This window comes from Pongo abelii, chromosome 12 (assembly GCF_028885655.2).
Source record: "Pongo abelii isolate AG06213 chromosome 12, NHGRI_mPonAbe1-v2.0_pri, whole genome shotgun sequence".
In the NCBI taxonomy this organism is placed as follows: Eukaryota; Metazoa; Chordata; class Mammalia; order Primates; family Hominidae; genus Pongo; species Pongo abelii.
The window spans coordinates 105,828,786-105,856,521 of NC_071997.2; the positions used below are offsets into that span (position 1 = coordinate 105,828,786).

Consider the following 27,736-nt stretch of genomic DNA (forward strand, 5'->3'; position numbering starts at 1 on the left):
GGAGCTCATGCGTGGGGCATGTGGGTTGAGGTGTCTCACCATAGAAGGATTGCATGGGAACTGGCCAAATTATTACCGGATCCCTCAAATATCAGAATATAAGTATTTTCTCCTCAATGGGGTCAGGAGTCCTAAAGGGAACTCCTAAAGAGTTCTCCCAGTCAGCTTGCCTAGAGAGGGATCCTCAGATTTCTTGCCTGGGGGAATACAGTTCTCTGTATTGGTTATGGTAGACGGCATGGGAAGGAGGCTGGGAATAGGCTGATGTCACTGTTCAGTGTTCTGTCCTTCTCTAAATCCACCTAAATTCATCCTCTCCCCTTGGCAGCCTGAAAGAGAGTGGGATAGTTGCTTGCAGGAGCTGGGGGATCTATGGGTCCAACTGCTCCTCTCAGAGAATTTTAGCCCGTCATCCTGATTTCACTCTCTGGCCTTTGGAGATCCCAGGAGCTGCTACTGGGGATTCTTTATTGGGCTCTGGGGAGCTAAATGGCTTCTCATTGATTGCCCTCATGGCAGGCAGTCATTTCAGCTTTCTCCACACTGCACCCGCTCATCCATTTATTTTATACCTTCCAAATTTTGTTGATATCCCTCATAAGCCATAATCTCATTTCCCATTATCTTTTCCCATGTAGCTTAACCCTTCTTTTTAAATGTCACTTTGGTGAGGATTTGAGAGGGAATATAGAGAAATAGGTGTGTTAATTTGCCGCATATAACCATTAATCTACTCATTGATTTTACGTTTGTTTTGTTTGAAAAGTGCATAAAGCTCTAAGTTTAACTCTAAATGACATTAGCTAGATACCATACATTTTATGTTTTGTATGAAAATATTTCTATTTTGTATAAACATGTCACAATTTACTTGTATGTTTCCTTAATGGTTTCTTGATGTTGTAGTTTATTTATGTCTAATTTCATTGCAATGTGAGCAGAGAACAAAGTCTGTGAAATATTAATACTTTGGAATTTTTTGAAACCTGCTTTGTGGTTTAGTAAATAGTCAATTTTTATAATATAATTCTTTAATTGTGGTAAAAGACATGTATCGGCTGGGGGTGGTGGCTCATGCCTGTAATCCCAGTACTTTGGGAGGCTGAGGCAGGTGGATTGCTTGAGGTCAGGAGTTCGAGACCATCCTGGCTAACATGGGGAAACCCCGTCTCTACTAAAAATTAGCCGGGCGAGGTGGCACGTGCCTGTAGTCCCAGCTACTCGGGAGGCTGAGGCAGGAGAATTGCTTGAAACCAGGAGGCGGAGGTTGCGGTGAGTGGAGATCATGCCACTGCACTCCAGCCTGGGCGACAGAGAGAGACTCCGTCAAAAAAAAAAGAAAGCCTGGCTGCTGGAAAATTGAAGTTTGAAGAAGCCTCAGCAACTCCCACATGTGGTGGCTAGTCCTAAAATACCCGTGATGGAGCCTCCAGATTTCCTCTTCTGTGCATGCCAGGAACCCTTCTGTCAGATGAGTGCAAGATGGGAAGGGGCCGTCAAAGCACTGCCACTGAAGTTTCCTTCCCTTTAGGACTCAAAATACCCACCGTCCTCCCCAAGAGAAGTTGTTCTCCAGCGGCTCTGATTCCTCAGCAGTAAAGGGATCAAAGACTATCCCCAGGGGAAGTCTATTTTACTGAAATTAACCCCTGCAGTGTCTTGAAACTTGGCGGCATTGGGGACTGATCAAAAGACAATAACTCCCTTCAGGGTAAACTTAGACTGTAAAACTTCAGAGGATTTTTTTTTTTGAGACGATGTTTTACTCTGTCACTAGCCTGGAGTGCAATGGCATGGTCTCGGCTCACTGCAACCTCCGCCTCCTGGGTTCCATTGATTCTCCTGCCTCAGCCTCCTGAGTAGCTGGGACTACAGGCATGTGCCACCACACCCGGCTAATTTTTGTATTTTTAGTAGAGACGGGGTTTCACTATGTTGGCCAGGCTGGTCTTGAACTCCTGACCTCGTGATCTGCCCGCCTCAGCCTCCCAAAGTGCTGAGATTACAGGCATGAGCCACTGTGCCCGGCCCAGAGGATATTTTAAAATCAAGAATTCCAATAAAATGAGGCACAGTGGCTCACGCCTGTAATCCCAACACTTTGGGAGGCCAAGGCAGGAGGATCGCTTGAGCACAGGAGCTCTAGACCAGCTTGGGCAACATAGGGAGACCTTGTCTCTACTATAAAATTGAAAAATTAGCTGGGCGTGATGGCTCATGCCTGTGGTTCCATCTACTCTGGAAGCTGAGGCGGGAGGATCAACTGAGCCCAGAAGGTTGGGGCTGCAGTGAGCGGTGATTGCGCCACCGCACTCCAGCCTGGGTAACAGTGGCAGACCCTGTATCCAAAAGAAAAAAAATTCCAATAAAGCAAGAGGCACTGAGCAGATGATGAAATTTAAATATGCATAATTGTAAGCAACTGTTTTCAATGTGAAGCGATCTTTTTTCCCCCTCGAGGTGATAAATTAATGCAGAATGTGAAATCAGGAATTTTGGATATTGCATAAATGATTTCAATGAGAATTTGAGTTTCATGGCTAGAAATATTCCAAAAGGAAAAAAAATTTGAGTTTCTGCACTAAAGCTAATAGCTAAAGCTTTTTGTAAATGTGATGTAAAATGTGGGATTTTGATAGCAGTATAGGATATTGCTACTGAAACGCATCACAGTTGGAAAAATGTGTGCTTTATCAATTCGTTCAATAAAACTCACATAATCTGAAGTTATATAAATCAATAGAGAAGCTTCAACAGCTTTCTGGGTACCATTAAAATAATAAAGTATACTTTCTTAACAGTTGCTTATTAATTTTACCTGGTTAGTCTCTGTTTTGTTTTTTTTTTCCTAGAATTTCAGATTGGATTTTGGAAGTTTGGACTTAAATAGCTTTAAGGTAATGGATACTTGTTATTCGAAGCCTTCACAAAGTTGGTTATGTAGTTAAAATGAGCCTCTCTGTGTGTCTGCATGTAAATGCATGTGTGTGTGTGTGTGTAAAGCCCTGAATTAAAGCCTAAATTTTGACCCATGAGTCAAGAGGATTTCAGATAAAGCCTCAAGAGCTCATATTTATGTGAATATTTCTTGTTACTGCTATCTTTGTGTCTTTGTGCCCCACAGGCAAATAGTCTTTTTTTTTTTCTTTTCTTTTTTTTTTTTAGACAGAGTCTCGCTCTGTTACCCAGGCTGGAGTGCAGTGGCGCAATCTCCATTCATTGCAGCCTCTGCCTCCTAGGTTCAAGCAATCCTCCCACCTCAGCCTCCCAGGTAGCTGAGATTACAGGTTTGCACCACCATACAGAGATAATTTTTTTGTATTTTTAGTAGAGACAGGGTTTCACCACGTTAGCCAGGCTTATCTCGAACTCCTGACCTCAAGTGATCTGCCCAACCTTGGCCTCCCAAAGTGCTGGGATTACAGGTGTGAGCCACCACGTCTGGCCAAAAGTCTTATAACTGATACTGAATTTCAAAAAATTCCTAACTGCGAGAATCATCTAGCAAACAGCTGAAAAACTTAGTATAGCAATACAAACCATATTTAGTTGCTTAAAGAAGTCACATACTGTAAAAAGAGAAGCTTTTAGCTCATAAAAGGGAACATATAAATTTAAAAAGGTAGATCAGACTTTAGCCAGGTGATGAAAGTCAATATCATCAGTAATAGGTCATTTTCATAGTATATACCCTTGATGTGATGTGATATGAGGAAAATGGCACCTTGCTTTTATGGTCTTCCTTTTAAAAACTCTTAACACCAACCTAACCATTTAGGAAAACAACAGATAAATTCCAGTAGAGAGTATTCTATAAAATCTCCGAACAATATTTCTCAAAACTTGTCAAGGTTATCAAAAACAAGGGAAGTCTGAGAAACTGTCACAGTCCACAGAGCCTCAGGAGACATGACAACTAAATGTAATGTGGTGTCCCGGAGGAGATCCTGGATCAGAAAAGGGACATTAGATAAAAACTTAGGAAATCTGAATAGGCATGGACTTTAATTAATGATAATGTATCAATATTGGCTCACTGATTTTAACATGCTAATATAGGATGTTAGTAATACGGGAGGCCGGGTGTGGAGTAGATGGAAACTCCGCACTATCTGTGCGGCTGTAAATCAGACTTTTCTAAAAAGTAGTCAATTTAAAAAAAGCCACACAAGGACAGAATGTGTTGCTTTAAATGTAAGGAAACCTTAAAATACAAAGGATCTAATTTATTCAAACATTTTTAAAGGAGGCAGAACTCACTTGGCTAGAACTGATATATACGCACATTGCACTAATAACTGTCCATTCAGTCATTGTAGATGACCAGGTAGTGGTAAAGTGAAAATTAGGTGCACTGGAAATTTGAGATTGGAGTGGAGCTGGTAAGCAGAACTTCCTTGCACCCTCTAGGAGTTGACTTGTCATCAAGAAAAGACTTGAGACCAGGTGCGGTGGGTCACACCTGTAATCCTAGCACTTTGGGAGACCGGTGGATAGCCTGAGTCCAGGAGTTTGAGACCAGCCTGGGCAACATAGGGAAATCCAGTCACTACAAAAAATACAAAAATTAGCCAGGCGCAGTGGTGCACACCTGGGATCCCAGGTACTCTAGAGGCTGAGGTGGTAGGATCACCTGAGCCTGGAGGTCGAGGCCACAGTGAGCTGTAATCGCATCACTGCACTCCAGTTTGGGTGACAGAGCAAGACTCTGTCTCAAAAAATAAATAAATAAAATAAAAAAGAAAAGACTCAAAGCTAAAGCCCAGTGAGAGCTTATAACTGGCAGGAGGTATAGAATTAAGAAAATAAAAGTTTTTAAAGAACCAAGCCCATAGTGTCAAAATTTTTGTATTAAGAGGAAATCTGGGCATATTTGGTATTTTATTTATTTCTATGAGAACTTTTTGGGGTATTAAAGTAAGCATCTCATAATTAACTTAAAATGTGTAACTTGGCCAAGTGCAGTGGTGCACACCTGTAATCCCAGCACTTTGGGAGGCTGAGGTGGGCAGATCACGAGGTCAGGAGTTCAAGACCAGCGTGGACAACATGGTGAAACCTCATCTCAACTAAAAAAACAAAAACTAGCTCGGCATGGTGGTAGGTTCCTGTAATCCCAGCTACTCAGGATGTTGAGGCAGGAGAATTGCTTGAACCCAGGAGGCGGAGGTTGCAGTGAGCTGAGATCCCTCCACTGCACTCCAGCCTGGGCGACAGACAGAGCAAGATTCTGTCTCAAAAAAAAAAAAAAAAAAAAAAAAGGAAAAAAGTGTAACTTAAAACTTATAAGTTGAAATATTGTTTATTCTTAGCATCAAAACAACTAATAAAGTGTTAAGCTCAGTATATTTATAAGTTTAATTTATTAGATTGGTAATAATTATTTGGTACTCAGGAAAGGTATTTAAAAGGGAAATCGAATTTTAAATGTAGTTGAAAATGTTGCAAGGTGTTTAAGTTCATAACGGAATCAAAGGCACCTTAAAAGCAAATGATAGAATTTGGTAGGCTTACAGCTTTTAATGGAACAATGAGGTCTACGAGGCAAACTGAAAAAGCTTAGAAAAGCATTCCCCGGCCTTCCCCACCCTGTGGCATCCCTGGCTACTGAGACTCATCAAGCCTCCAAGAGCTGTGTGAAGACGCAGGGCTTGTCATGCAAACTCCTAAGTCACCACCCACTGCGGAAGGACCCCTCTTCCGCATCTCTTACGATGCCATGTCTTGTCTTTCAGCAATGGAAAAATTTTTAACTCCTGGACAGGCACAGTAATAGCCCAATGAATGTATATGTATACAGAAAGTGACCATGCAATTTATTACACAAACCACGTCATGTTTGACACAGTGAAAGTGGACACTGTTAATAATTATTCTGGGGCAATAGACTTAAACCAGGATTGCCCTGAGCAAACCAAGACATCTGGTCCCTCTAGGTCTAAATGTATGGTTGTAAATCCACAAGGGAAAGTAAAGAACTCACTTTCCATCATGAGACAGTACCCAGTGTCAGCAAAATGCCAGATCCTTTACTGTTCTACTGCGAAAGCTCTAAGAGCCCTTTCAAATGTATGTTGTTACAACACTGTCAACTAGCCCGTTATTAACTTAGGACTCTAAGGTCTACCAGCCCCTACATATCATGAGGTTTCTTCTTCACACCTGGGTGTCATGAGACCCTGTGTCTTCCACTGACTAAAAAGCAATTAATTTTTTTTTTTTTTGAGACAGTATCGCTTTGTTGCCCAGGCTGGAGTGCAGTGGTGTGATCTCACTGCCACGCTCGGCTAATTTTTTTGTATTTTAGTAGAGCCTGGGTTTCACTGTGTTGCCCAGGCTGGTCTTGAACTCCTGAGCTCAGGCAATCCTCCCGCCTCAGCCTCCCAAAGTGCTAGGATTACAGGTGTGAGCCACCGCACCTGGCCAACTACAAAGCAATTCTTAGCGTTAGTCTCTACCCGTGTACAGAGGTCAGTCTGTAATTCTGAGTTAGAAAATAGAGACTGGTGGCTGCCTAGCTGCTGACTGGTGTGGTTTCTCCAAATCCAGATTCTCATAAATGATCAAGCCTTATTTTGAAGTCTGAGTCTGTGGTCTCTGATTTTTCTACTACATACATAAAAAGGCACCCTATGTCTTCCTGGGTATCTTTTATTTTTTCCCTGTAGACTGCCTGATAGTGTGCCAAATGTGTGGTCATATTTTTTTTTATCCAAACCCAATGGATTTTTGGCAGTTAACCCAATTCTGGTGTGCTCTCCTGTTGTGGGAAAACAGGGTAACAGACACTTTGGCTCAATACATTGCAGGGACTCGGCATCAATCTCAAGCTGGCAAATCCATCTCAACCTTCGAATTTTAATGTTAAGAAATAAGTACAGTGACCCCATAGTACTAGAAGCCACAATTTTTTTTTTTTTTTTTTTTTTTTTTTTTTGAGACAGAGTTTCGCTCTTGTTGCCCAGGCTGGAGTGCAATGGCGTGACCTTGGCTCACTGCAACCTCCACCTCCCAGGTTCAAGCGATTCTCCTGACTCAGCCTCCTGAGTAGTTGGGATTACAGGCGTGCACCACCACACCTGGCTAATTTTGTATTTTTTTTTTAGTAGAGACGGGGTTTCTCCATGTTGGTCAGGCTGGTCTGAAACTCCTGACCTTCGGTGATCCATCCGCTTTGGCCTCCCAAAGTGCTGGGATTACAGGCATGAGCCACAGCACCCGGTCTTAAAAGCCACAATTTTACCCTTTATTGTGAAAGAGTTTAATCAGATAATCCTCCCAACATCTGACTGAGCTCTAGAGGGAAGGTAGAGTGGTCTCAACGCAATGGATGGGGCTGAGAGTACAGAGGGCCAACCCCAAAAGCGGGGTTCTAGACAGCCGGAGAGCAGCTGGAAGGTCCTTCAAAGGCACACTGGCCTTGGGACAGCTCTTTGTCTTGTGATTTTTTTTTATGAGGCCATCGTTCCATCAGCCAAGTGTTCTGCCGAGTGGAGAGGTGGCCATGGGCTTCCAAAATGGTAGCCAAGAGAATAGGTGACTGCAGGTAGATGGAGTGAGTCTAGTTTTTTTCCCTTTAGCATCTAATTCTTCCTCCTAATTATTTCAGATAATTTGGCAACCTTGTCCCTGGAAATCTGGCACCACTGGGGCTCCTGTCTCTCAGAATTTAAAAAAAAAAAAAAAAAAAAAAAAATCCAGTCTCTGCACAGGCCTCCCAATGAGCTGCCACCCAATAGGAGAGACAGATCAAAGCTGCCTTTTCTTAGCAACTGAAGCCTTGCCCAGCCACCGTAGAAGAGATCTCTGCCAAACTCCCTCCTCTTTGAAGAAACACAACAGAGTCCAAGTGAGAAGTAGCTACAGTTTAATACAAACCTGCACCAGAACACAACGTGTCGGGCTGTTTAGTTTTTGCCTCAAACGGTGGCCAAAGCACAGGACCATGTGTCATCTTGGGGTTGACACAGTCTTAGCACCATGACATTTACAGGGGAGTGGGGAAGTCACCTGGGTGCTGGGGTGCTGGAGGCTCCATCCCGACCCCAGGCTGTGCCTGCGACTCAGCAGCTGGAGGGGGTTTGGGTTTCCTTGTGGTTCTGTGACTTCTGGGTCAGTATCGGAAAAGCCCTCATCACGACATCGGCTTGACAGAGACCTACTGTGGACTCCTAGCACTACACACACGCACGCACACGCACACACAGTAGCACAATTTTCTGGCAACTTAACCCCACAAACCTAGAGAGCAGCTAAGGCAAGAACAACAGTATTTATTCAGCAAGTACAAGACCAGTTTGAGAGCTGCATTCAGTGCAACCAGAGACCCTTTCATTCCAACCAGGAGCCAGTGGGGCTGGTGACGAAGCTGGCTGGAGCTCTGCACGGGGCAGGGAGCGCATGGTGGGGGCTGACTGCTCATTCGACTCCTTGAATCTCTCTCTGATTTCCATCTAGAAGCTCCCGGGCAAGGGTAGGGCCTATGTAAGGACTGGGGGTGGATGAAGCGATGGCCTACAGTAGACCACTCCAAGATGTGGTTCCCCTGTGCCACGGGTCACGCATCTCTCGGGCGGAGGCACTCAGAGAAGGTAAAGCTTTCCTAGCCCGAGCAAGGATGCTCTGCCCAGCTGGCCACCACCGCTACTGCTGGGCTCTTTGGCATCTGCCCAAGGCCCATGACCCAGTGAGGGCTGACAAGGACAGAGATGGTGTGCACTGCACCAGGAGGCGGTGTCATGGTTTCCCCCATCCCTGGTGGCTTTCCCAGGCCTGGGTCCTCACCCCTGTTCCAATGGCTGCCACTTGCCATGAGCCCCTTCGCCACCTCTGCTCCCTGGCTGACCACCTCTGTCCTCTCAGCCCCTGAGTGAGGAAAGGGGGAGTGAAGGGAGAAGTGAGGGTGTGGACGCAGCTCACACTGCACGGTTAGCCCCCAACAGGTGACTAGTCTTGGCTCAAACACAGAATGTGCATGAGGTTGTTTATAAGAAAGATGAGAAAAAAAATCTATCTACCTGTGCAAAACAAAGCAGGCTGCCTACCAGGAAAGTAAGTCTTCTCATTGGTTAAACTCTCAGGTGGGATCTACAATAGATGTCACCCCAGACCTCCTCTCCACAGCTGGGGTAGATAGCCAAGGTTGGGAGGGTCATCACAGACACTTCTGGGGTCAGAGGACCTCAACTTTCTGGGCCTTAGTCTCCTCATCTGTACAACGGGAAGAATAATAAGTGCTCCACTGTCATGAGGACCAAGTGAGAGGGCATATATGGAAGTGGTTTGAATACATGAAAAGCACTACAGAGATGTGCAGGGGCTGACTTTTTTGTTTGTCTGTTTTTTGAGATGGAGTCTCACTCTGTCTCCCAGGCTGGAGTGCAGTGGCATGATCTTGGCTCACTGCAAGCTCCGCCTCCTGGGTTCACACCATTCTCCTGCCTCAGCCTCTTCAGTAGCTGGGACTACAGGCGCCCGCCACCAAGCCCGGCTAATTTTTGTATTTTTAGTAGAGACGGGGTTTCACCGTGTTAGCCAGGATGGTCTTGATCTCCTGACCTCGTGATCCACCCGCCTTGGCCTCCCGAAGTGCTGGGATTACAGGCATGAGCCACCGCGCCCGGCCAGGGGCTGACCTTTAACTGAGGGTCCAGAAGCCTCGCGCAAGCCTCGGAGGCTGAAATCACATGTGCAACATGAAGTCACTTCCCACAGGGCAGACAAGGCTTAACAAGGGCAGGCGGCTGGGTCACTTCCCAGATCACTGGAGGTGGGAGACACCCAGCCTCTAGTGTTTCCATGGGAACTTCTGTGGGGCTTCAGAAGCAGGGAGGGCCCACCTGGACGGACAGGGGAGAAGATGAGGCCATGAGCCGGCGAGGGCCTGGTGCCGACCACAGGAGATCACGGCACCTGAGCAGCAATGAGGGTTCAACAGCCAGGTCCTGTGGGCCTGGGGTCTCCCTCTCTGGTGTCTGGCGAGCCCCTCTCCCACTCCTCCTCTCTCAGCAGGCATGAGGCCTCTTGCCAGTCACACAGGAGGAGAGCTGAGTCTCTGTCCAGCATGAAGAAGTTATAGGAAGCTGTGTGTGTGTGTGTGTGTGTGTGTGTGTGTGTGTGTGTGTATGGTGGCAGGCAGAGACAGGGGAAGGCAGAGGGAGAGGGAGTGCTGGGAGTGATCAGGGGCAGAGAGGGGAAAGGAAACCTGCTTCCTGAAGGGCTGGCATCTCCGGGGCTAGCATCCCAGGCCCCCTTTTGGAATGTGGAAAACTAGACAAGGAGGGGAGGGGAAGGGGAAAGGGCCAGGGTCTCCGGCAGCCTGGAAGACCCCAGGCGGGGAGAAGAGAGGCCTGTGAGCCCAGCCCTCTCCACTGCCCCTGCCCTGTGCTGTCTGGTTGGTGTCGAGTGCAGCGTCTCCTAAGGACCACATCTATTCCTGTTGCTATTCTATGCTAGTGACACAAGCACCGTTATTTTTCACAGGATGCACAAACAAGTCAAACCAAACTACTGCGCAAACCAAACGTGCAAAACAAAACCATTTACACGCGCCTGGCACCAGCCTCGAGCCCCGCCCAGCTACCCTTCTGGGTCTGTGACCCTCCGAGGGTGTGGGCGGGGCGCAGGAGAAGCTGGCAAGGGGCACCAGGTGTCCCAGCCACCCCCATCCCTGCCCCTACACAGGGCCAGAGGTGGGTTGGGGGAGATGGGACGTTCTGGGCATGGCTGGGAAGCTGACATCTGTCTGACTTGGGAAATGTCACCGCGGGGCCTAAGGGGTGGGGGAGGAGGCCTTTACTTTGAAACCACATCTGCTAAAGTGCTCTGGACAACTGGCCAGTCAGCCAGGGGGCAGGGCACTAAAGTCTGGGCTTTCCCAAAGCCAGTGGAGGCAGGAGTGAAAGGAAGGGCTGGCCAGGGCTCTATGCATTGGGCTCTGTGCATAGTGTGGGCTTCCTGGGCCCCAGAAAAGCCCGCCGAGACCAAGGCAGAAAGGACTACAGCAGGAGGAACACATTTCAAAGTGCCTGTTAGAGTTGGCTTGAAGCACAGTGAATCGCTTTGCAGACATAGGGAAGGCTCCGTGGGTCCTGGGGCCCCCCTCGGGTGGTGTGCTGCCCAGCCCAGCCTCTCCTGCCCCTGCAGCTGCGGCCGGAGAGTTGCGGGCTGGTGGCGGCGGTGCGTCCTCACTCGGGGGGCTGGGCAATGCCTTTACCAAATGCCACTCGACCTGCCTCCGGGAGGAGCGAGGATCCGAGCTGAAGCTCGCTTTGGAACATGGTCATCGATCTGAGAGCCTGCAGGGAAGGAAGCACAGAGGGTGAGATGGGCTCTTGTGCCTGCTGACAAACCACAGACACCCTCTCCTGGAGGCTCACTGTGTGCACGGCCTGAGTGAATCCTCACAGCCACTCCATCCCATTTTACAGACGAGGAGACCGAGGCTCAGGGAAGTTAAGTGACTTGCCCTGTGTTGCAGTGTGTAAGTGGCAGAGCCTGGACTTGGACCCAGGTTTTCCTGATTCAGAGCCTACCTTATTAACTGCCCACTGTGCTAACTTCACTGCCCCATGCCTGGGCATACAGTCTCTCGTGCATGCAGGTCATTGGCCAGCCTGTTGGCACATGGGCCTTTGTACATATGCCTCAGTGAGTAAGCGAGAGAGAAAAATGAGGGTATGCCATTAAACAATGGAAAATGAAAGAACCACAGCCCAAAGGCCCTGCATCTTGAAATCCCATGACTTAGTTACAAAGGGAGGGTCTATACAGGAGAAGGATTGAAAAAAAAAAAAAAAAACAAAAACAAAACACAAAGGGAGGGAGAGGGAGGGTCTAGTGTCCCGGAGAGCCCAGTGGGACATTCTTCAGCCTGGCCTGCTTAGAACAGACAAGATTTGGGGTGGAGAGGAGGGGACAGGCTGCCTGATGTTTGCTGTCTGGGCAGGTGTTCTGCCCAGTCTTGGCTCTCAGGCAGGAGAGGAGGAGGCTGCTGGTCAGCAGGGGCCCTGCAGCTCTGGGGTCTTTTTGCCTCTCGTGGGTCTGGCTGCAGGAGGAAGGCGGTGGGAGTCCACGCCTCCGGGACTGGCAAGACCTGAGTGTGCATAAACAAGTCTTCCATGCCAGGGTCCCTTTCTGACTCCACTCATGGCCCGCCACTGGTGGGAGTGGCAGTGGCCCTCAGAGTAGTGGAGCCATCATCTCAGCAATGAGACTGGTCCTGAGAGAGGACCCCTCCCCATGGGCTACCAGCACCTCCAACAGGGACCTCATTTCTTCTGCCACAAGCTGCGCCTGGCCCAAAGCAGGGCACACAGGAGCCTGGGCAGGCAGGTGCTGCCCCGTTGGCATCCCTCTGGTTTAGCCCTCTGCTCTCACAGCAGGATGGTTTGTGTATGGGGCTTGTCTCCCCCAGTAAGCTCCAGGCTGTGGGTGGAAGGACCAGGGTCTTGCGCCTCTTGCTGTGCCCATCCCAGCACAGCCCTTACTGAGTGGGTGCTTGGTCTCTCTCTGGGCTTATCCTGAAGGCAGCCTGAAGGCAGCTCAGCTGTGCTCAGGGAGACCCAGGGTCCTAGCCCCCTGCAAGTGGTGGTGACAGTTCCCAGCTAAGCCGCCTGGAGGCCCGAGGCATCTTACAGCCTCTGCTTGTTCTCCACTGAGGGTCATCATTTATGAGCCCGTGGCTCGCAGGGTGATGGGTGGGGGGCGGGGCGGGAAACTGCGGATCATGGCTTTAAGAACTGGGATCGGACCCCCCAAGGAAACCAGAGATTCCGCAGAAGGACTGGGGCCAGGACCCAAAGGACAGAAAGACAAGAGAAAAAACTGGGCATCAGAAGTCAAGAGAAAATATTTTACTTAAAGTTAATAAAATATATACAATACAATTCCAGGTAAAAAAGAAGGTGAAGGTGGGGCAAAGGCGGGAACAGGTGTGGGAAGGTCAGAGGAGGAGGGGGGTAGCAGAAGGAGCACAAAGGCTGGTGAGGAGTGGGCTGGGGCAGGCGAAGGGCCGGTGGGTGCAGTCCCGTGAACCATAGACAGGGCTGACTCTTCTGAGCTCAGGGCATCTCTGGAGCACCCACTGTGTGCACAGCCCTCAAGATGTTTCAAGGGACAAAAATATCTGAACTTAGAAACCCCGAGGAGAGCCCCAGGTGGGCCATGGCCTATTAGAGCATCTGTGCCCAGGGACCAGGACAACCCTCCTGTCCCCACTAATGTCTGTGTGAGTCTAATATCCAAACCAGCACTCATCCCTGGAAATAGGCAACGGGAGGGAGGAGAGGACACAAAAGAAAAGCAGGCGTAAGTCCCACTGCCTGGGTGGGCCACTTCTCCCAGACCCCCGTCCTCCTCCCGTGGCCCCCTGACTCTTACCAGAGAGGCTGAAGCTGGATTCATGAAGGTCCCTCATGCCCCCATGCCGGGTGACAGGCCGGGTAGGAGTGTCTGCGAGTGGGGTTCCCATCTCTTTTTTCCCAGGGTGCACGACAACAGCGACATCCCCCAGGTAGGGAGTGCGGTCCACTCCTCTAACCTTTAAAGTCTAGGGAAGGATGGAGGAAGAGCAGAAGAACAGGACAACACCATCAGAGCTGAGTGATACAACCATGGCCTCCCTGGGGGCCGGTGGGACATTAGACACTGCCACTCTGCCCAAGACCCAAATCACTGCAAGTGACCAAGGCTTCTTAAACCTTGAGTCCAGGGGCTGGAGTTTTCTCGTACCTCCTAAAAAGCATGTGCATATGTGTACGTGTGTGCATGCGTGCATGTATGTGAGTGCACGTGTGTGTGCATGCATGTGTACGGGAGAGATACTGGCTCCCCCTCAACACTGGTGGAAGCCTCACTGAGGTAGCAGGTAGACATCTGAGGAAGTCAACTTTAACCGAATTTCTTTTCTTTTCTTTTTCTTGAGACAGAGTTTCACTCTGTCGCCCATGCTGGAGTGCAGTGGCGCAGTCTTGGCTCACTGCAACCTCTTCCCCCACAAAGTGATTCTCCTGCCTCAGCCTCCCAAGTAGCTAGGATTACAGGTGGCTGCCACGGTGCCTGACTAATTTTTGTATTTTTAGTAGAGACGGGGTTTCACCATCTTGGTCAGCTGGTCTTGAACTCCTGACCTCGTGATCCACCCACCTCGGCCTCCCAAAGTGCCGGGATTACAGGCGTGAGCCACCATGCCCAACCGGAAGTCAACTTTAGAGAGCGCCCTCCCACACAGCACAACGTTATTCCCCACCTTAGGTTCCCACGAAGCCACACTCTTTACTGGTCTGACAACTCTGAGGGAACAGAGGCTAAACACAGCCCCATCTGGAGACGAGAGGCCCCCAGTAGCAATACTAGCTAATTCTGTACTCACAAAGGCAGTAGAGTTAGGAGTCTATATTCTACAACTAGACTGCCTAGGTTCCAATCCCAACTCTGTCACTTGTAAACTGTGTGGCTTTGTGCAAGTTACTTTTCTGTGCCCACAATACTAGTACCTACATGAGAGAGTTGCAGGAGAGCAGATGAGTTAATATGTGTAAAGCTGTTCCAACTGCTCCGGCACATGAGAGGCAACACAGAAGTATGAGCAGTTATTACTGCAGAGGTCATTTATGGTCCTACATCGTATTAAAAAGTGTTATTGGGCCGGGCGCAGTGGCTCACGCCTGTAATCCCAGCACTTTAGGAGGCCGAGGCAGGCGGATCTCTTGAGCCCAGGAATTTGAAAGCAACCTGAGCAACACGGTTAAACCCTGTCCGTCTCTACAAAAAAATAAACATTAGCTGAGTGTGATGAGTGAGAGACCCTGAATTTGCTTTTGGATTTAGCCCTGCGATCACGAAAGTCACGCTTTCTTCATTCAGGCAGCCCAAGCCTGCGCCCCCACGGCAGACCTGGCAGTGGATTTCTTCACTCATTGGCGTCTGGGAGAGAAGGGTCCTTGGTTTCTCTGAAAGCTCTGAGCCCTCTCGTGCGCTCTGTGTGCCAGCAGTGTGGGCCTCCCGTGTTCAGGTGCCTGCTCCTCCTGTGCTTCAGACAATGCTTTGCAAATGCCAGCTCTACCCCCGCTTGCTTCATCAAGAGTGGGAGGGAGCCGAGCCAAAGCAGTATCTCCAGCCCCCAGCACCTCCTCCACCCCAAGCCTGCGTATCCAGAGGAGCTCAGCGGTCGCACACACTCACATTTCCCACTTGTGCCCTCAGCAACTCAGGACTCCTGCTGCCTGACCACTTAAAATGCCACTCGGTAATCAAAGACGGGGAACAGAAATCAGCATTTTCTGACTCTAGCGTTCCCTGGCCCTGCCGCACCCTCCCCTCTCAACGCTGGTGAGAGGGCAATGGAATTGGGTCGAAAACTGGAGTGAACATCTCTTTGAGATTTAAAACAGTCATGGAGGATGTTCCCCGGCAGGGGGCGCCAACACCCCTGCATCTTCCTCCTCCCACCTCACCTTCTCTCTCTGGACCAGCTTCTTGTAGACAGTGTCTGGGAAGGACCTCAGGGGACAGAACTTGCCGGTGCCCTCGGCGCACATGAAGACGCCGTTCTCATACACGACGCGCCCCCGGCTGATGGTGACCAGTGGCACGCCGTGGCAGCGCATGTTCTCATACAGGTTGAAGTCTCCTCCCTGGACCTGCGTGCTGGCTGAGATGGTCCTGGTGGAGAGGCAATGGCGGGAGAGAAAGCGCTGAGGACAGGTCAAAATGTCACAGCTCCATGGGAGGGGTGAGCCCCAAAGGCTGGTTGTTATGGGTTGAATTGGCTCCCTTCAAAATTCTTCTGCTGAAGTCCTAACACCCAGAACCTCAGAACATGGCACTATTTAGGGCCTTTAATGTAATCATTGAGATAAAGTGAGGTCATATAGGTGGGCCCTAATCCAATCTGACCGGTGTCCTTATAAGAAGAGGAGACAGACACACCAGACATGTGTGACACAGAAGAAAAACTGTGTGAAGATGGAGGGAGAAGATGGCCAACTGTAGGCCAGGGCCATATTTTGTGCTAGAAATAGTGCAAAATTATATGCTTTTGGAGATCTGTAATGCAAGTCCTCTTCAAAATCCCAAGCCCCTCTAGCCCTGGGGACGAGCAACAAACTTTACTTTGTGGCTTCTGGGTCCCACACCACCACATCAGCATCGGCTCCGGGGATGATGCGGCCCTTGCGGGGATACAGGTTCAGAAGCTTAGCTGCGTTGGAACTGGTAACGGCCACAAAACGGTTCTCATCCATCTTTCCTCCAACCTGAAATGTTGCAGAAAGTGTCAAATCAACCAGGCTCTGAGGGTGGGTCTCAAACCCTTGGTCACCTTTGATGCTGGCCCATGGACTTAGGGCTTAGGTGGTCAGGACAGTGGTCACAAAGGGACAAGGCCGTGAGCACCATCTCAGATGAGCCAGCCTGCTTGGCTGGGTCCCAAGTGCTCATTTATTCCTTTCTCCCTTCACCCAGCAACTATGGTGAGTGGCCAAGGTTCCATTCAGGCTTCCTGCCCAGGGGCAAATCTGCCTCCTGTTTGTAAAACCAGCTCTGCTCTTGTGCCCACACGGATGAGTCAGGAACCTCCCTTCATCTACTAAGGGTGATATTTTCAAAGGGTTATATACGCTCTAGGAAAACATCTTACTGCCCCACCCATGAGAATACTGTGGACTCTCTTCAAGGGGATTTCCTGAGCCATCTCCTTGGCCTTCCATGAGCTTAGTCTTGAGAACTTCAAATCTCTTTGGGGCTCATACTATTTTGAATCTAATCTGAGATAGATCAAGACCAAAAATACTTATTCTTCATGTGCAGAACAGGTGGTATTCAAATGAAGTCCCAGTTCTTATCTTTTCTGAAAGCAATTAGACAAAATATATCAAATCAAGAGCCTTAAAAATGTTCACATCCCTGGGCCTAAAAATCCACTTCTAGGATGCGGTCTTAAGGAAATAATCAGAAATAATAATCAGAGGCCAGGCGCGGTGGCTGATGCCTGTAATCCCAGCACTTTGGGAGGCCAAGATGGGCGGATCACGAGGTCAAGAGATCGAGACCATCCTGACCAACCAAAATGGTGAAAACCCGTCTCTACAAAAAATACAAAAATTAGCTGGGCATAGTGGCGCACGCCTGTAGTCCCAGCTACTCGGGAGGCTGAGGCAGGAGAACCGCTTGAACCCGGGAGGTGGAGGTTGCCGTGAGCTGAGATAGCACCATTGTACTCCAGCCTGGGTGACAGAGGGAGATTCTGTCTCAAAAAAAAAAAAAAATAATAATAATAATAATCAGAAATGCTGACATACACTCCTGAACAAAGAGGTTTTCCACAGCATTATTTGTAAGTGCAAAAATTAGAAACAGCCAAAAGTCCCAAACATCAGGGAAGGATTAAATAAAGTATGGTACTTTCATTGGAGAAAATATTCAGCCATGAAAAAAGATGTTTTTAAATAATTTTTACTGATATAGGGAGATACTCAGGGTATAGTGTTACATGAAGAAAAAAAATCCTGGTTAGTATAGCAGTTGGTAAAAGAAAAAAATATGAAGCCAGTTATTAAAATAATGTATAGCTGGGTGTGGTGGCTCACACCTACAATCGCAGCACTTAGGGAGGCAGAGGTGGAAGGATAGCTTGAGCCCATGAGTTCAAGACCTGCCTGGGTAACGTAGCAAAAAAGGAAAAAAAAAAAAAAAGTACAGTACATGCACAGAACTAAATGAAAGAAATACACTAAAATGTTAATAGTAGTTTAATTTCTAGGCATGGAATTAAGGGTTTTTTTTCTTATACTTTTCTGTATTTTCCAAATTTCCATAATAGGTCTTACTACCTTTCTAATAGGGGGAAAGACCTTTTGTGTTTTGTGTTTTGTTTTTGAGTGAAACAAAGAGCTGGGATTGAACCAGCCCTTCTAAGAACATTCTTTGACAGGATCTGAGGAGTGAAAACACTTATTGGGATTAGAACGGGGATGAAATGGGGATTAGAGCAGGGATCAGATCGTTGTGGGGGGGGGGTGGCTCTAGGAAACGTACCACTCCTCTCTCCCAGATGACGCTCATGCGGTCCTGCACACCACTCACTCCATGTGGGATCTTGGTGAAGTCTTCCTTGCCCATAGCTTTCTGCTTTGTGGTGAAAGGCCGGTGATCTGATGCCACGATGTTCAGAGTGTCACTGGGTAGAGAAAAGGAGGTGACCAGTAAGGGGAGGGGAGGTGAGGAACCTAGAGGGTGAGGATAGATATAGGGAAAATCCGCCGTGTGGGAACCAGGCAAAGCCGACTCCAATTTCAGCTCTGCTGCTTAGGCCATGTGGCCTCTCATGAGTTACTGCATCTGTGTGAACCTCAGTTTACTCATCTACAGAATGAGTGTGGCACAGTCTGTCTGTGTCACAGGAGACTTCAGTGAAGGCCTTGGGATAGCAATGTTTAAGAGTGAAGATAGCAGAGAAAAGCCGAACTTAGAGTCTAGCTGAAGTGAGATGGTGGAGGTGGTTCTACTCTCATGGAATTGTATGCCAATTCCCTCTCATCAGCTCTCCAACCCCAACCTGCTGGCAACAAGCATTCACAAGTTCAATGTTAAGCTTTGTTGAATAACTTGGACTCATAGCCTTCCTTGGATGTGGGGATTCTAATGGCCCAGAAGGGGAAGGAGGGACAAGCTAGAAGCCTGACTTAATAGACCGAGAGTGGTATGCAAGCCACTCTGTTCTTCCACAATGCCATTCATGACTACGGTCCTCACACATATATTAAGGCTGTCCTCGGGCCAGGTGCTCATGCCTATAATCCCAGCACTTTGGGAGGCTGAGGCAGGTGGATCACTGGAGGCCAGGAGTTCGAGATCAGCCTTGGCAACATGGTGAAACCCTGTCTCTACTAAAAATAGAAAAAAATTATCTGAGCGTAGTGGTGGGTGCTTGTAATCCCAGCTACTCCGGAGGCCGAGGTGAGAGAATCGCTTGAACCCAGGAGACGGAGGCTGCAGTGAGCCAAGATCGCCCCACTGCACTCCAGCCTGGGGGACAGAAGGAGACTCGGTCTGAAAAGAAGAAAAAAAAAGCCATCCTCCATCCAAGGCTGTGGGTGGCTAAGGGACAGGCAGGCCCTTGAGGGGCTCCTGGGTCAGAGAAGACGTAGGGAAGAACAGGGAGAGAGGGCTCATGGCAGCAGATCCTTTGCCCAATGAGGGAGGCAGGCAGCTGGCCCGGATTCAGAGATCTCTACAGGCCAAGGGCTCAGAGGCAGTGAGGGGCGGAGGAGAGAGAATGCCCACGCAAACCAGGCCAGGGAAACCTCAGGAGGAAGTGGCTTTGCAGGGGCAGAGAAAGGCCTGGCTGGAGCAGGGGGGTCAGGTTGGGGAGGGGATGACTGCTGGGACCACACTGTGGGTGCCCTGAAGGTCAGGGGCAGGGGTCCCATTGTACTCTGTAAGAGGCCCCAGAGCCTTGTGAGTGCCTGTGGGCCATCTAAGATGCCCACTCCAGGAGACTGTGGGGGCAGAAAGCATTATCTGACCTGGTGAGGAAGCATATTCTTAAGGCTCTCAGATGATGGCCAGTTAGCTCCATAGGGCTGTCTCCACGGGGGACCTGGCGGGGCTTATCAGTCTCAGCTCCCACCCAGTGACTAATGTCTTTGGCCAAACCCGTGGTGAAGATGCATCGCTCTTCCTGTGCAGTAGGCTGGGCCTTCCCTGGGCCAAAGAGGCTGCTCTGGCCCTTGCAGAGACTCTTTGCAAGAGATTCTCCCGCAGAGCCCCAAGGCTCCCCACACTCTCTGGACCTGCAGAAGCCCCAACAGATGAATGGAATCTTTAGGGTTTCCTTTCTCCTGAGGGGCCCTCTGGATACCTGAGCGGGGCTCAGGGCAGAAGATGCCCATTGTAGTCATGAAGGGCAGGTCAGGGACCCTGAGAGCAACAGGCTCAACTCCTGCTCTTTAACCAGCAAGTCTTCCTGAGCACCCAGCTTTCTGAAAAGGCTCCTATACAAAGGTGCCCACTAAGCAGCCGTGAATGACGGTAGTTACATTCTAGGAGGCCCTCTGAGCTCTCTCAGTGCTGCCCTGAATCTGGGAGATAGGAAGCCCCCATCCAAACCATTTAAAGTTTAAAACATGACTGGCTTTGCCAAGTACTGTACAATTTTATATGATCAAATGAAAAAACTTCTTGTCCCTTTAAGAAGCCAGACTTTAGGCCAGGCACAGTGGCTCACATCTGTAATCCCAGCACTTTAGGTGGCCGAGGCGGGTGGATCAGTTGAGGTCAGGAGTTTGAGGCCAGCCTGGGCAACATGATGAAAAAATACAAAAAATACAAAAATTAGGCTGGGCACAGTGGTGCAGGGTGGCTCGTGCCTGTAATCCCAGCACTTTGAGAGGCTGCACTCCAGCCTGGGAGACAGAGTGAGACCCTGGCTCAACAAACAAACAAACAAAAAACGAGCCAGCTGTGGTGGTGCACATGTGTAGCCCCAGCTACTCAGGAGGTTGTACCACTGCATTCCAGCCTGAGTGACAGAGCCAGACCCTGTCTAAAAACAAAAAACAAAAAACAAAGAAGCCAGAATAAAGCATAAATAGTTATATCTATAGATTGTACTTTTTTATTCCTGTAGGGCCTAACAAATCACAAATCATGTCCTAAAGTAGATAATTAGGAAACAGCTCATATTTCTTATGGGAATAATAATTGGTGTCTGAATTTTCTATCAAGTATCTTGCATCATATAAATTATAACCAATAATGTGTTACAAAAGCAAAATTATAGTCATCATAAATTTCTATAAATAATTAAAATATTAAAATTATGCTCCAAATCCTATAAAGTAGCACCCATTTACAATATGCACTGATTAAAAAGGGATTCAGACTATTCTCATAACACAAAAACTACATTTCTATTTAAATAAATAGAATTAATTTAAATAATTAAAATACATTCGACAAAGTAGGCTAGATATAAAAACTTAAATTATTCAATGATACTTATTCTCCCCCAGTCTATTTGAATTTGTGTGGGTTTGGGCGCTGTAATTTGGGTGGGTTGAAGCACTTATTATCTTTTTTGTTCTTTCAGTAAATTTGCTTGTAGCAAGCAGGGGTGTTTCAAAAGATTCTTGACCTTGGAACCAAGCCCACATTATTATAGTGGAGTCTTGGTAATAGTTTCTTTTATTGTATTGCTGATGATGAAAAGGAGGTTGATTTTTCTCAAAACAAGCTTTTTTTTTTTTTTTTTTTTAAATGAAGTCTTGCTCTTGTTGCCCACACTGGAGTGCAGTTGCGCGATCTCGGCTCACTGCAACCTCCGCCTCCTGGGTTCAAGCGATTCTCCTGCCTCAGCCTCTGGAGTAGCTGGGATTACAGGCATGAGCCACCATGCCCAGCTAATTTTTGTATTTTTAGTAGAGACAGGATTTTACCATGTTGGCCAGGCTGGTCTCAAACTCCTGACCTCAGGTAATCTGCCTGCCTCCACCTCCCAAAGTGCTGGGATTACAGGTGCGAGCCACCATGCCCAGCCAAAACAAGCATTTTTTAAGAGTAAGAGCTGATCTAGCATTTCTCTCTTCATCTTTACCCTCCATATTTATTTACATAATGTAAATATGTAAATATTGTAAGAGCTGCCACCGCCTGGCACCCACCAAGGCTATGGGACAGAATACAATGACCATCCCCATGCCATGGTGCTTACTGCCCTCCACAGAGGTCACTTTCGTCCACGCCCCTATCGATGGCTCTCCACTCCACTCGCATTGGCTAAGCCCCTGCACCCCCCAACTCTGTTTAGGTTGTGAACATAACGGGATGAGAGTGGGAGTTTTCCAGTGGTTGGCAACCAGAACTGAAAGCTAAGGACATGGATGAGACAAGCACCTTATTATGTAAGAGAGCCACCTTCAGTGGGGCCAGTCGCTTCCCTCCACTGCCCCTGCACCATCTTAGAAGAGGCAAATCCCCACCCCCCAGGTCTAGAAAGTGGGACCCTCGGAGGGAGACTGAGGGGTTGGCAGGATGGAGAGTCCTGGCATTCCCTCCCCTCCTCTTTCCTGAGTTGAGTGGGGCTTCCATACCCTCTCCCCACCAGTCCACCCTGAAGACAAGGAGGGCATACTTCAAGAGGTTCACTTATGGAGAACAGAGCTGAGAGCAGTGGGCATCTGCCTGGGCTGTGGGCTATGGACCTGCCTCTGAGCCACAGGGAGCAGAAAGGCCGTGTGGGCTTCCTCTGGGCCTCAGATACTGTAGAAGGTGGCCAGGCATAAGTTGCCTTGTGTGGGTCCTTGTTCACAGAGGCATTGCTAGTGCTGCAAGCTAGGAGGGATGCATGCTTGGGTATGGAGAAGAATCCCCTCGCCTTTTGTCCTAGTCCTCCTACCCCAACCCAAGCTGAGCTGGGGATCAGGAGGGAAGGAGATGGAGTCTTAAACTGGATGGAACTTTAATATCCAAAAGTGAAGAGAAAGCAACGTCTTCTCCCCCAATTTTTTTTTTTTTTTGAGATGGAGTCTTGCTCTGTTGCTGGACAGGCTGGAGTGCAGTGGCATGATCCTAGTTCACTGCAACCTCTGCCTCCTGGGTTCAAGTGATTCTCCTGCCTCAGCCTCCCAAGTAGCTGGGATTACAGGCACACACCACCATGCCTGGCTAATTTTTTGTATTTTCAGTAGAGACAGGGTTTCACCACGTTGGCCAGGCTGGTCTTGAACTCCTGACCTCAAGTGATCCACCCACCTTGGCCTCCCAAAGGGCTGGGATTACAGGCGTGAACCACTGTGCCCGGCCCCAAAACGTTAATAGGAGAGAGAAAGAAGCTGCAAGCAGTTATTGGGATAAAACAAAAACCCTTCCATGATTGGGTCCCACTGAATTCAGACTGTTTCCTTTAGATTGGGATTGCATGGGAAAAAGCAGTGTCAGAAATAAAAGAGCTGGAGAAAGGAGATCTGGAGGAAGGGTGTGGGAAGCAAAGGGGGAGAAAGTGCAGAAGAAAAAGGGAAAGGGGAAGGAAAGGAGGAGAAACCCACAGAAGGAGGGATGTACAGACAAGGGGCACACGGGAGCCAACGAGAAGAGGGAGACGTGAAAAAAAAACAGAAAGGACCCCTACATTCTAGGATAAGTCACAGGCCACGTTTTGCAGCTCCCCACTGGGCTTTAGAGTAAGAGATCAATGTCCTTTGAAATTCCGAATAACCACTGTTCACAGTTCTATATGTGCTCTTCACTCTTACACTTCAGAAGATCTCACTCCATATCAAGCGGTCATAAAATCCCAATAGGATGGCAATTATCTGATGGGCTCAGAGAAGGTAAGAAAAGCACAATCATCCCATGGGCACAATGAAATCAAACCTAGCTCAGATTTGTTTCCTGGGCCCTCTATGATGTCTTCCTAAAGATGTACACATCCCTGCAATGTGCTGCTGAAACGCCTTACTTGGCCAGCAGGCTCATGAGGTAGGTGGAGGTGTTGGTGTCCAGTCTCAGGGGAGGCACCGTGACAAAGGCAGCCGCGTGGGACCAGTCCTGGTGGTAGTAGTGTAAGCCTGTCAGCGTGGCATGTGCAGTGGTGGTCTCAGCCAGCACAACCTTCCCTGGAAGAAGAAAGGTCAGAACCATAACCAGGAAGCCACCGAACCCGAGAGGTGTGCGCCTCTCATTTTACAGGTTTAGGAGCTGAGGTCAGAGAGAGGAAGGGACCTGCCAAAGCTCACAGGGCTTTTGAGAGCACAGCTGGGTTCAAGCCCAGAGAGCTTCCCTATTCTCCTGCTGACTTAGGCAAGGAGGACAGAGGGACATGGGCACCAAGGCCCGGCAGGACCAAGCGGCACTTTGAGGAGTCTGGTTTGGACGGAGCACGGGTGTGTGCAGGGTGCTGTTGGCAGACGGAGCTTGACGGTGGGTGAACAGGCACGCAGGGCCATGAATGCCCGCTAAAGAGCAGTCTAGACTGTTTTCTGGACAGGCAGGTGCTGTGAGCAGATTCAAGAGAATGGTTGAGGTAGGACAGGGACGGCCATAGCAGGGCTGGAGGACAGGGAGACAGGAGGTAGGAGCAGTCACCAGGCTGGGACGACAGTCTAGGTGAGACCCTCCAAGGGTCTTCAGTGAGGGGAGAGGCAGGCGGCGGGATCTAGAGGGTGATAGAGTTGAAGGCCGGGATGCCCTTGCTTCTGATCGATTATAGTTGAAGGCTGGGATGCCCTTGCTTCTGATCTGTATCCCCAGGCTTGTGACTGTGACTTTGTTTCTCCTGCTGCCAGCCCCTCACCAGCACCTGGGGCGGGGCTGGACTCCAAGCATCTGCAAGCCTTTAGGTACTGCCAGGCGATCCGCAACAGAAGCCATACAAGTGCCCCTCGGACTCATACACAGGGTTCCAGGAGGCTAGAAAGGAAGCTGGGCCCACACACTGTTCTTTCTTTAGGGACTTCCCAAACAGCCCCTGAAATGCCCACTGAAACTGGTCCAGCATTTTATGTTAGTTGCCAAGGCAACTGCTAGTAAAATCTATGAGGCCAAAAAAACACTAATTAATGAGTGGGTTTAAAACTTGGAAAATTTTACCAGACCCAGGAGAAGTGACAGACACTTCCGTAAAGCTGTTATGCACACAAATTTGCAGAAGAAAAAGCTCATGTTCTAGCAGACTAAAGCCAGGATAGCACAGGGCGGCTCTGAGGAAGACGGTGGCAGATGAAAGGGAAGGGCTGGCTCAGGTCCTGGTCTCAGGAGCTGGGGCCAGGAGTGAGCAGAGCTGATGGGCCCCGTCCGTCTCCAGTCCCTCCACTTGACCTACTCTGTCCAGCCAAGTCTATGGACTCACCTTGCATCTTAGCAGCTGCGATAACGTCACCAGCCGAGATACTGGACACGTTGACCAGGTAGATTGGACAGTGAGTCTAAAGACAAGAAACAGTGGGAAGTAGGGAGGGTTGACCCATAAACTTCACAAGCATCAGAATAACCCCAGCAAAGTCAGCCCTGGCACCAGCGCCTCCCCCTGCGTCACTCAACCCCACCCTCAAGGTGAGAGTCCTTAAGCAGGGAATGCAGGGCTGGCAGTCAGGGCGAGGTTGCAGGAACTGGATGATAGGGGGAGGCAGAGAACAGCCTCCAGCACCAGAACCCACCAGGAAGCCCAGCCTGTGAAGTTCAAGACTGTCAAGTCTGAACCTCACATTTTCTCCCATCTGACAACCATGACTGTAATTTAAAAGGGGGGAACTCTTTTTCCTATTTTAATTTCCTATTCATTAACATGATGACCTAGAGTTAGTTGTGTATTCTGTATCTAAAATTACGATGCCTGCTGTCTGAAGGCTGCTTATCAGTAGACAGAATGCACCCTGGAGATGAACAAAATACAAGGGGGTTAGGGTTTAGAGTCTAGGCAAGAGAAGGCCGACCTTGCAAATGGACACCTGGACTGTAATACTGGTTAGCTTTTTCCCTACTAAGCTGTGCAACCACTGTCCATGGCTTAACTCCTCTGAGCATATGCTTGAGCTAAAAGGCAAGGAACTGCCTTTTTGTTGTTTGGCTCTTTCCTTATTCTGGGTTAAGTTCCATCAGGAAGTAATTGATAAATAACTATTGTCATGACAATGAAACAATGTCCTTGTCCAGCGGCCAGAGCTCTAAAGTACAATTGGGAAATTCTGTTTCCCCAGATGTTATTCCGATTCTCTTTGCTTATCACATTAGGAGGATGTAGAGTTTAGGAGCTGGACTGAGTTTACATGTGAGCAATGAACTGAGCTTCAGCAGGCTCGGCGGGATGGAATGGAAAGCTGGTGGCGAGAAGGGTGAATGCAAGGACGGTGGGCATGACAGCGCTCAGTCAGCAAACAGTTCTGGGGTCCTGTGGGCCAGACATGGTGCTGGCACCCAGAGCAGAATGGGGCTGCATCGTAGAGGCTGGTTTCGTTTCTTTTCCCTCCCTCCCTCCCTTCCTTCCTTCCCTCCCTCCCTCTTTCTTTCTCTTTCTTACTTTCTTTTTTTTTTTTCTTCAGAGTCTTGCTCAGTCACCCAGGATGGATTGCAGTTGGCGTGATCGTGGCTCACTGCAACCTCCACCTCCTGGGTTCAAGCAATTCTCCTGCCTCAGCCTCCTGAGTAGCTGGGATTACAGGCGCATGCCACCACACCCAGCTAATTTTTGTATTTTTAGTAGAGATGGGGTTTCACCATGTTGGCCAGGCTGGTCTCAAACTCTTAACCTCAGGTGATCCACCCGCCTCAGCCTCCCAAAGTGCTGGGATTACAGGCGTGAGCCACCATGCCTGGCCGAGGTTGGCTTCTAATCCCACAGTGGAGATCGGTGGACTTACCCTGTTAGCAATGGTGATAACACGATGAGTGGCTTCAGCTTCCAGCTGTTAGAAACAAAGGACAGGAGGAAACCAAACTTCACCATCTCCTCCAAGGATACCCACACCATACTCTCCCCTTCGTGGAGCAACTGCACCCACAGGGGTTGGCTCGGGGCAAAGCCTGGGCAGAGGCACTAACCTCCAACCACCTTGGCTCACAGTGAGGGAGAATTCTAGGTCTTACAATATCAGGCACGTCCTTGCTGGATGCTACTTGGGGCTTAATTAAAAGGCAAGGAAACAAAAGTAAATAAAAACCCAAGGTCATGTCTCTCCTTGTTTTCTGGTGTATTCTCTCCATAGCCAACTCAGAACTGCAGCAAAGGAGAAATAGTGGCTGATTTGACTCCGGAAATTAGCCTAGATTAGGGTTTCTGCGCATGGTACTATTGGCATTTGAGTTGTATAATTCATATATATAATATATATTTTTTTTAGATAGGGTCTCACTCTGTCTCCCAGGCTGGAGTGCAGTGGCATAATCATGGCCCACTGCAGCCTCCACCTCTAGGGCTCAAGCAATCCTCCCACCTCAGACTCCTGAGCAGCTGGGATTACAGGCATGCACTACCATGCTTGGCTAATTTTTTTTTTTTCCAGACGGAGTCTTGCTCTGTCGCCCAGGCTGGAGTGCAGTGGCGCAATCTTGGCTCACTGCAAGCTCCACCTCCTGGGTTCACACCATTCTCCTGCCCCAGCCTCCCGAGTAGCTGGGACTACAAGCGCCCGCCACCACGCTCGACTAATTTTTTGTATTTTTAGTAGAGACAGGATTTCACCGTGTTAGACAGGATGGTCTCCATCTCTTGATCTTGTGATCCACCCGCCTCGGCCTCCCAAAGTTCTGGGATTACAGGCATGAGCCACCACATCCGGCCCATGCTTGGCTAATTTTTAAAAATTTTTTGCAGAGATGGGGGGTCTCCCTTTATTGCCCAGGCTGGTCATAAACTCCTGGGCTCAAGTAATCCTCCCGCCGCAGCCTCCCAGTGCTGGGATTACAGGTGTGAGCCACTGCATCCAGCCGAGTTGCGTAATTCTTTATGGTGAGGGGTGTCTGCGCATCGCAGGATGTTTAGCAGTATCCCTGGCTTCTGCTCACTAGATGCCAGTAGCATCTGCCCTGCCCCCCAGGTTGGGACAAGCAAAAATATTTCTACATATTGCCACATTTCCCCTGGGGAGCAACATCTCCCCTGGCATAGACCCAGGGCCCCACCACCTTTAACCAATAAATAATGGCGGTGATAATTATTGGTATTACGACCACAGCCAAAGCCTTGCTCTTTCCCTTGTATTAAGTAACAAAGAAAGTCTAGTGTGTGTGTCCACCCCTTGCT

At 48.9% G+C, this 27,736-nt stretch overlaps 1 protein-coding gene across 3 annotated transcripts in view; it reads right to left on the reverse strand.

Moving 5' to 3' along the window:
* Positions 1 to 7,850: 7,850 nt before the first annotated feature.
* DPYSL5 (dihydropyrimidinase like 5) overlaps positions 7,851 to 27,736 on the reverse strand; it is a 101,897-nt gene continuing 82,011 nt past the window's right edge. For all 3 annotated transcript variants that reach the window (XM_024242745.3, XM_054547735.2, XM_054547736.2), the window contains 8 exons: positions 26,355 to 26,399; positions 24,848 to 24,923; positions 23,459 to 23,615; positions 18,037 to 18,178; positions 16,114 to 16,256; positions 15,456 to 15,663; positions 13,381 to 13,549; positions 7,851 to 11,297 (listed from right to left, as the gene is read on the reverse strand). In XM_024242745.3, the coding sequence (XP_024098513.1) occupies positions 11,212 to 11,297; positions 13,381 to 13,549; positions 15,456 to 15,663; positions 16,114 to 16,256; positions 18,037 to 18,178; positions 23,459 to 23,615; positions 24,848 to 24,923; positions 26,355 to 26,399 (1,026 nt within the window). In that variant the 3' untranslated portion in view covers positions 7,851 to 11,211. The remainder of the gene's footprint in view (positions 11,298 to 13,380; positions 13,550 to 15,455; positions 15,664 to 16,113; positions 16,257 to 18,036; positions 18,179 to 23,458; positions 23,616 to 24,847; positions 24,924 to 26,354; positions 26,400 to 27,736) is intronic.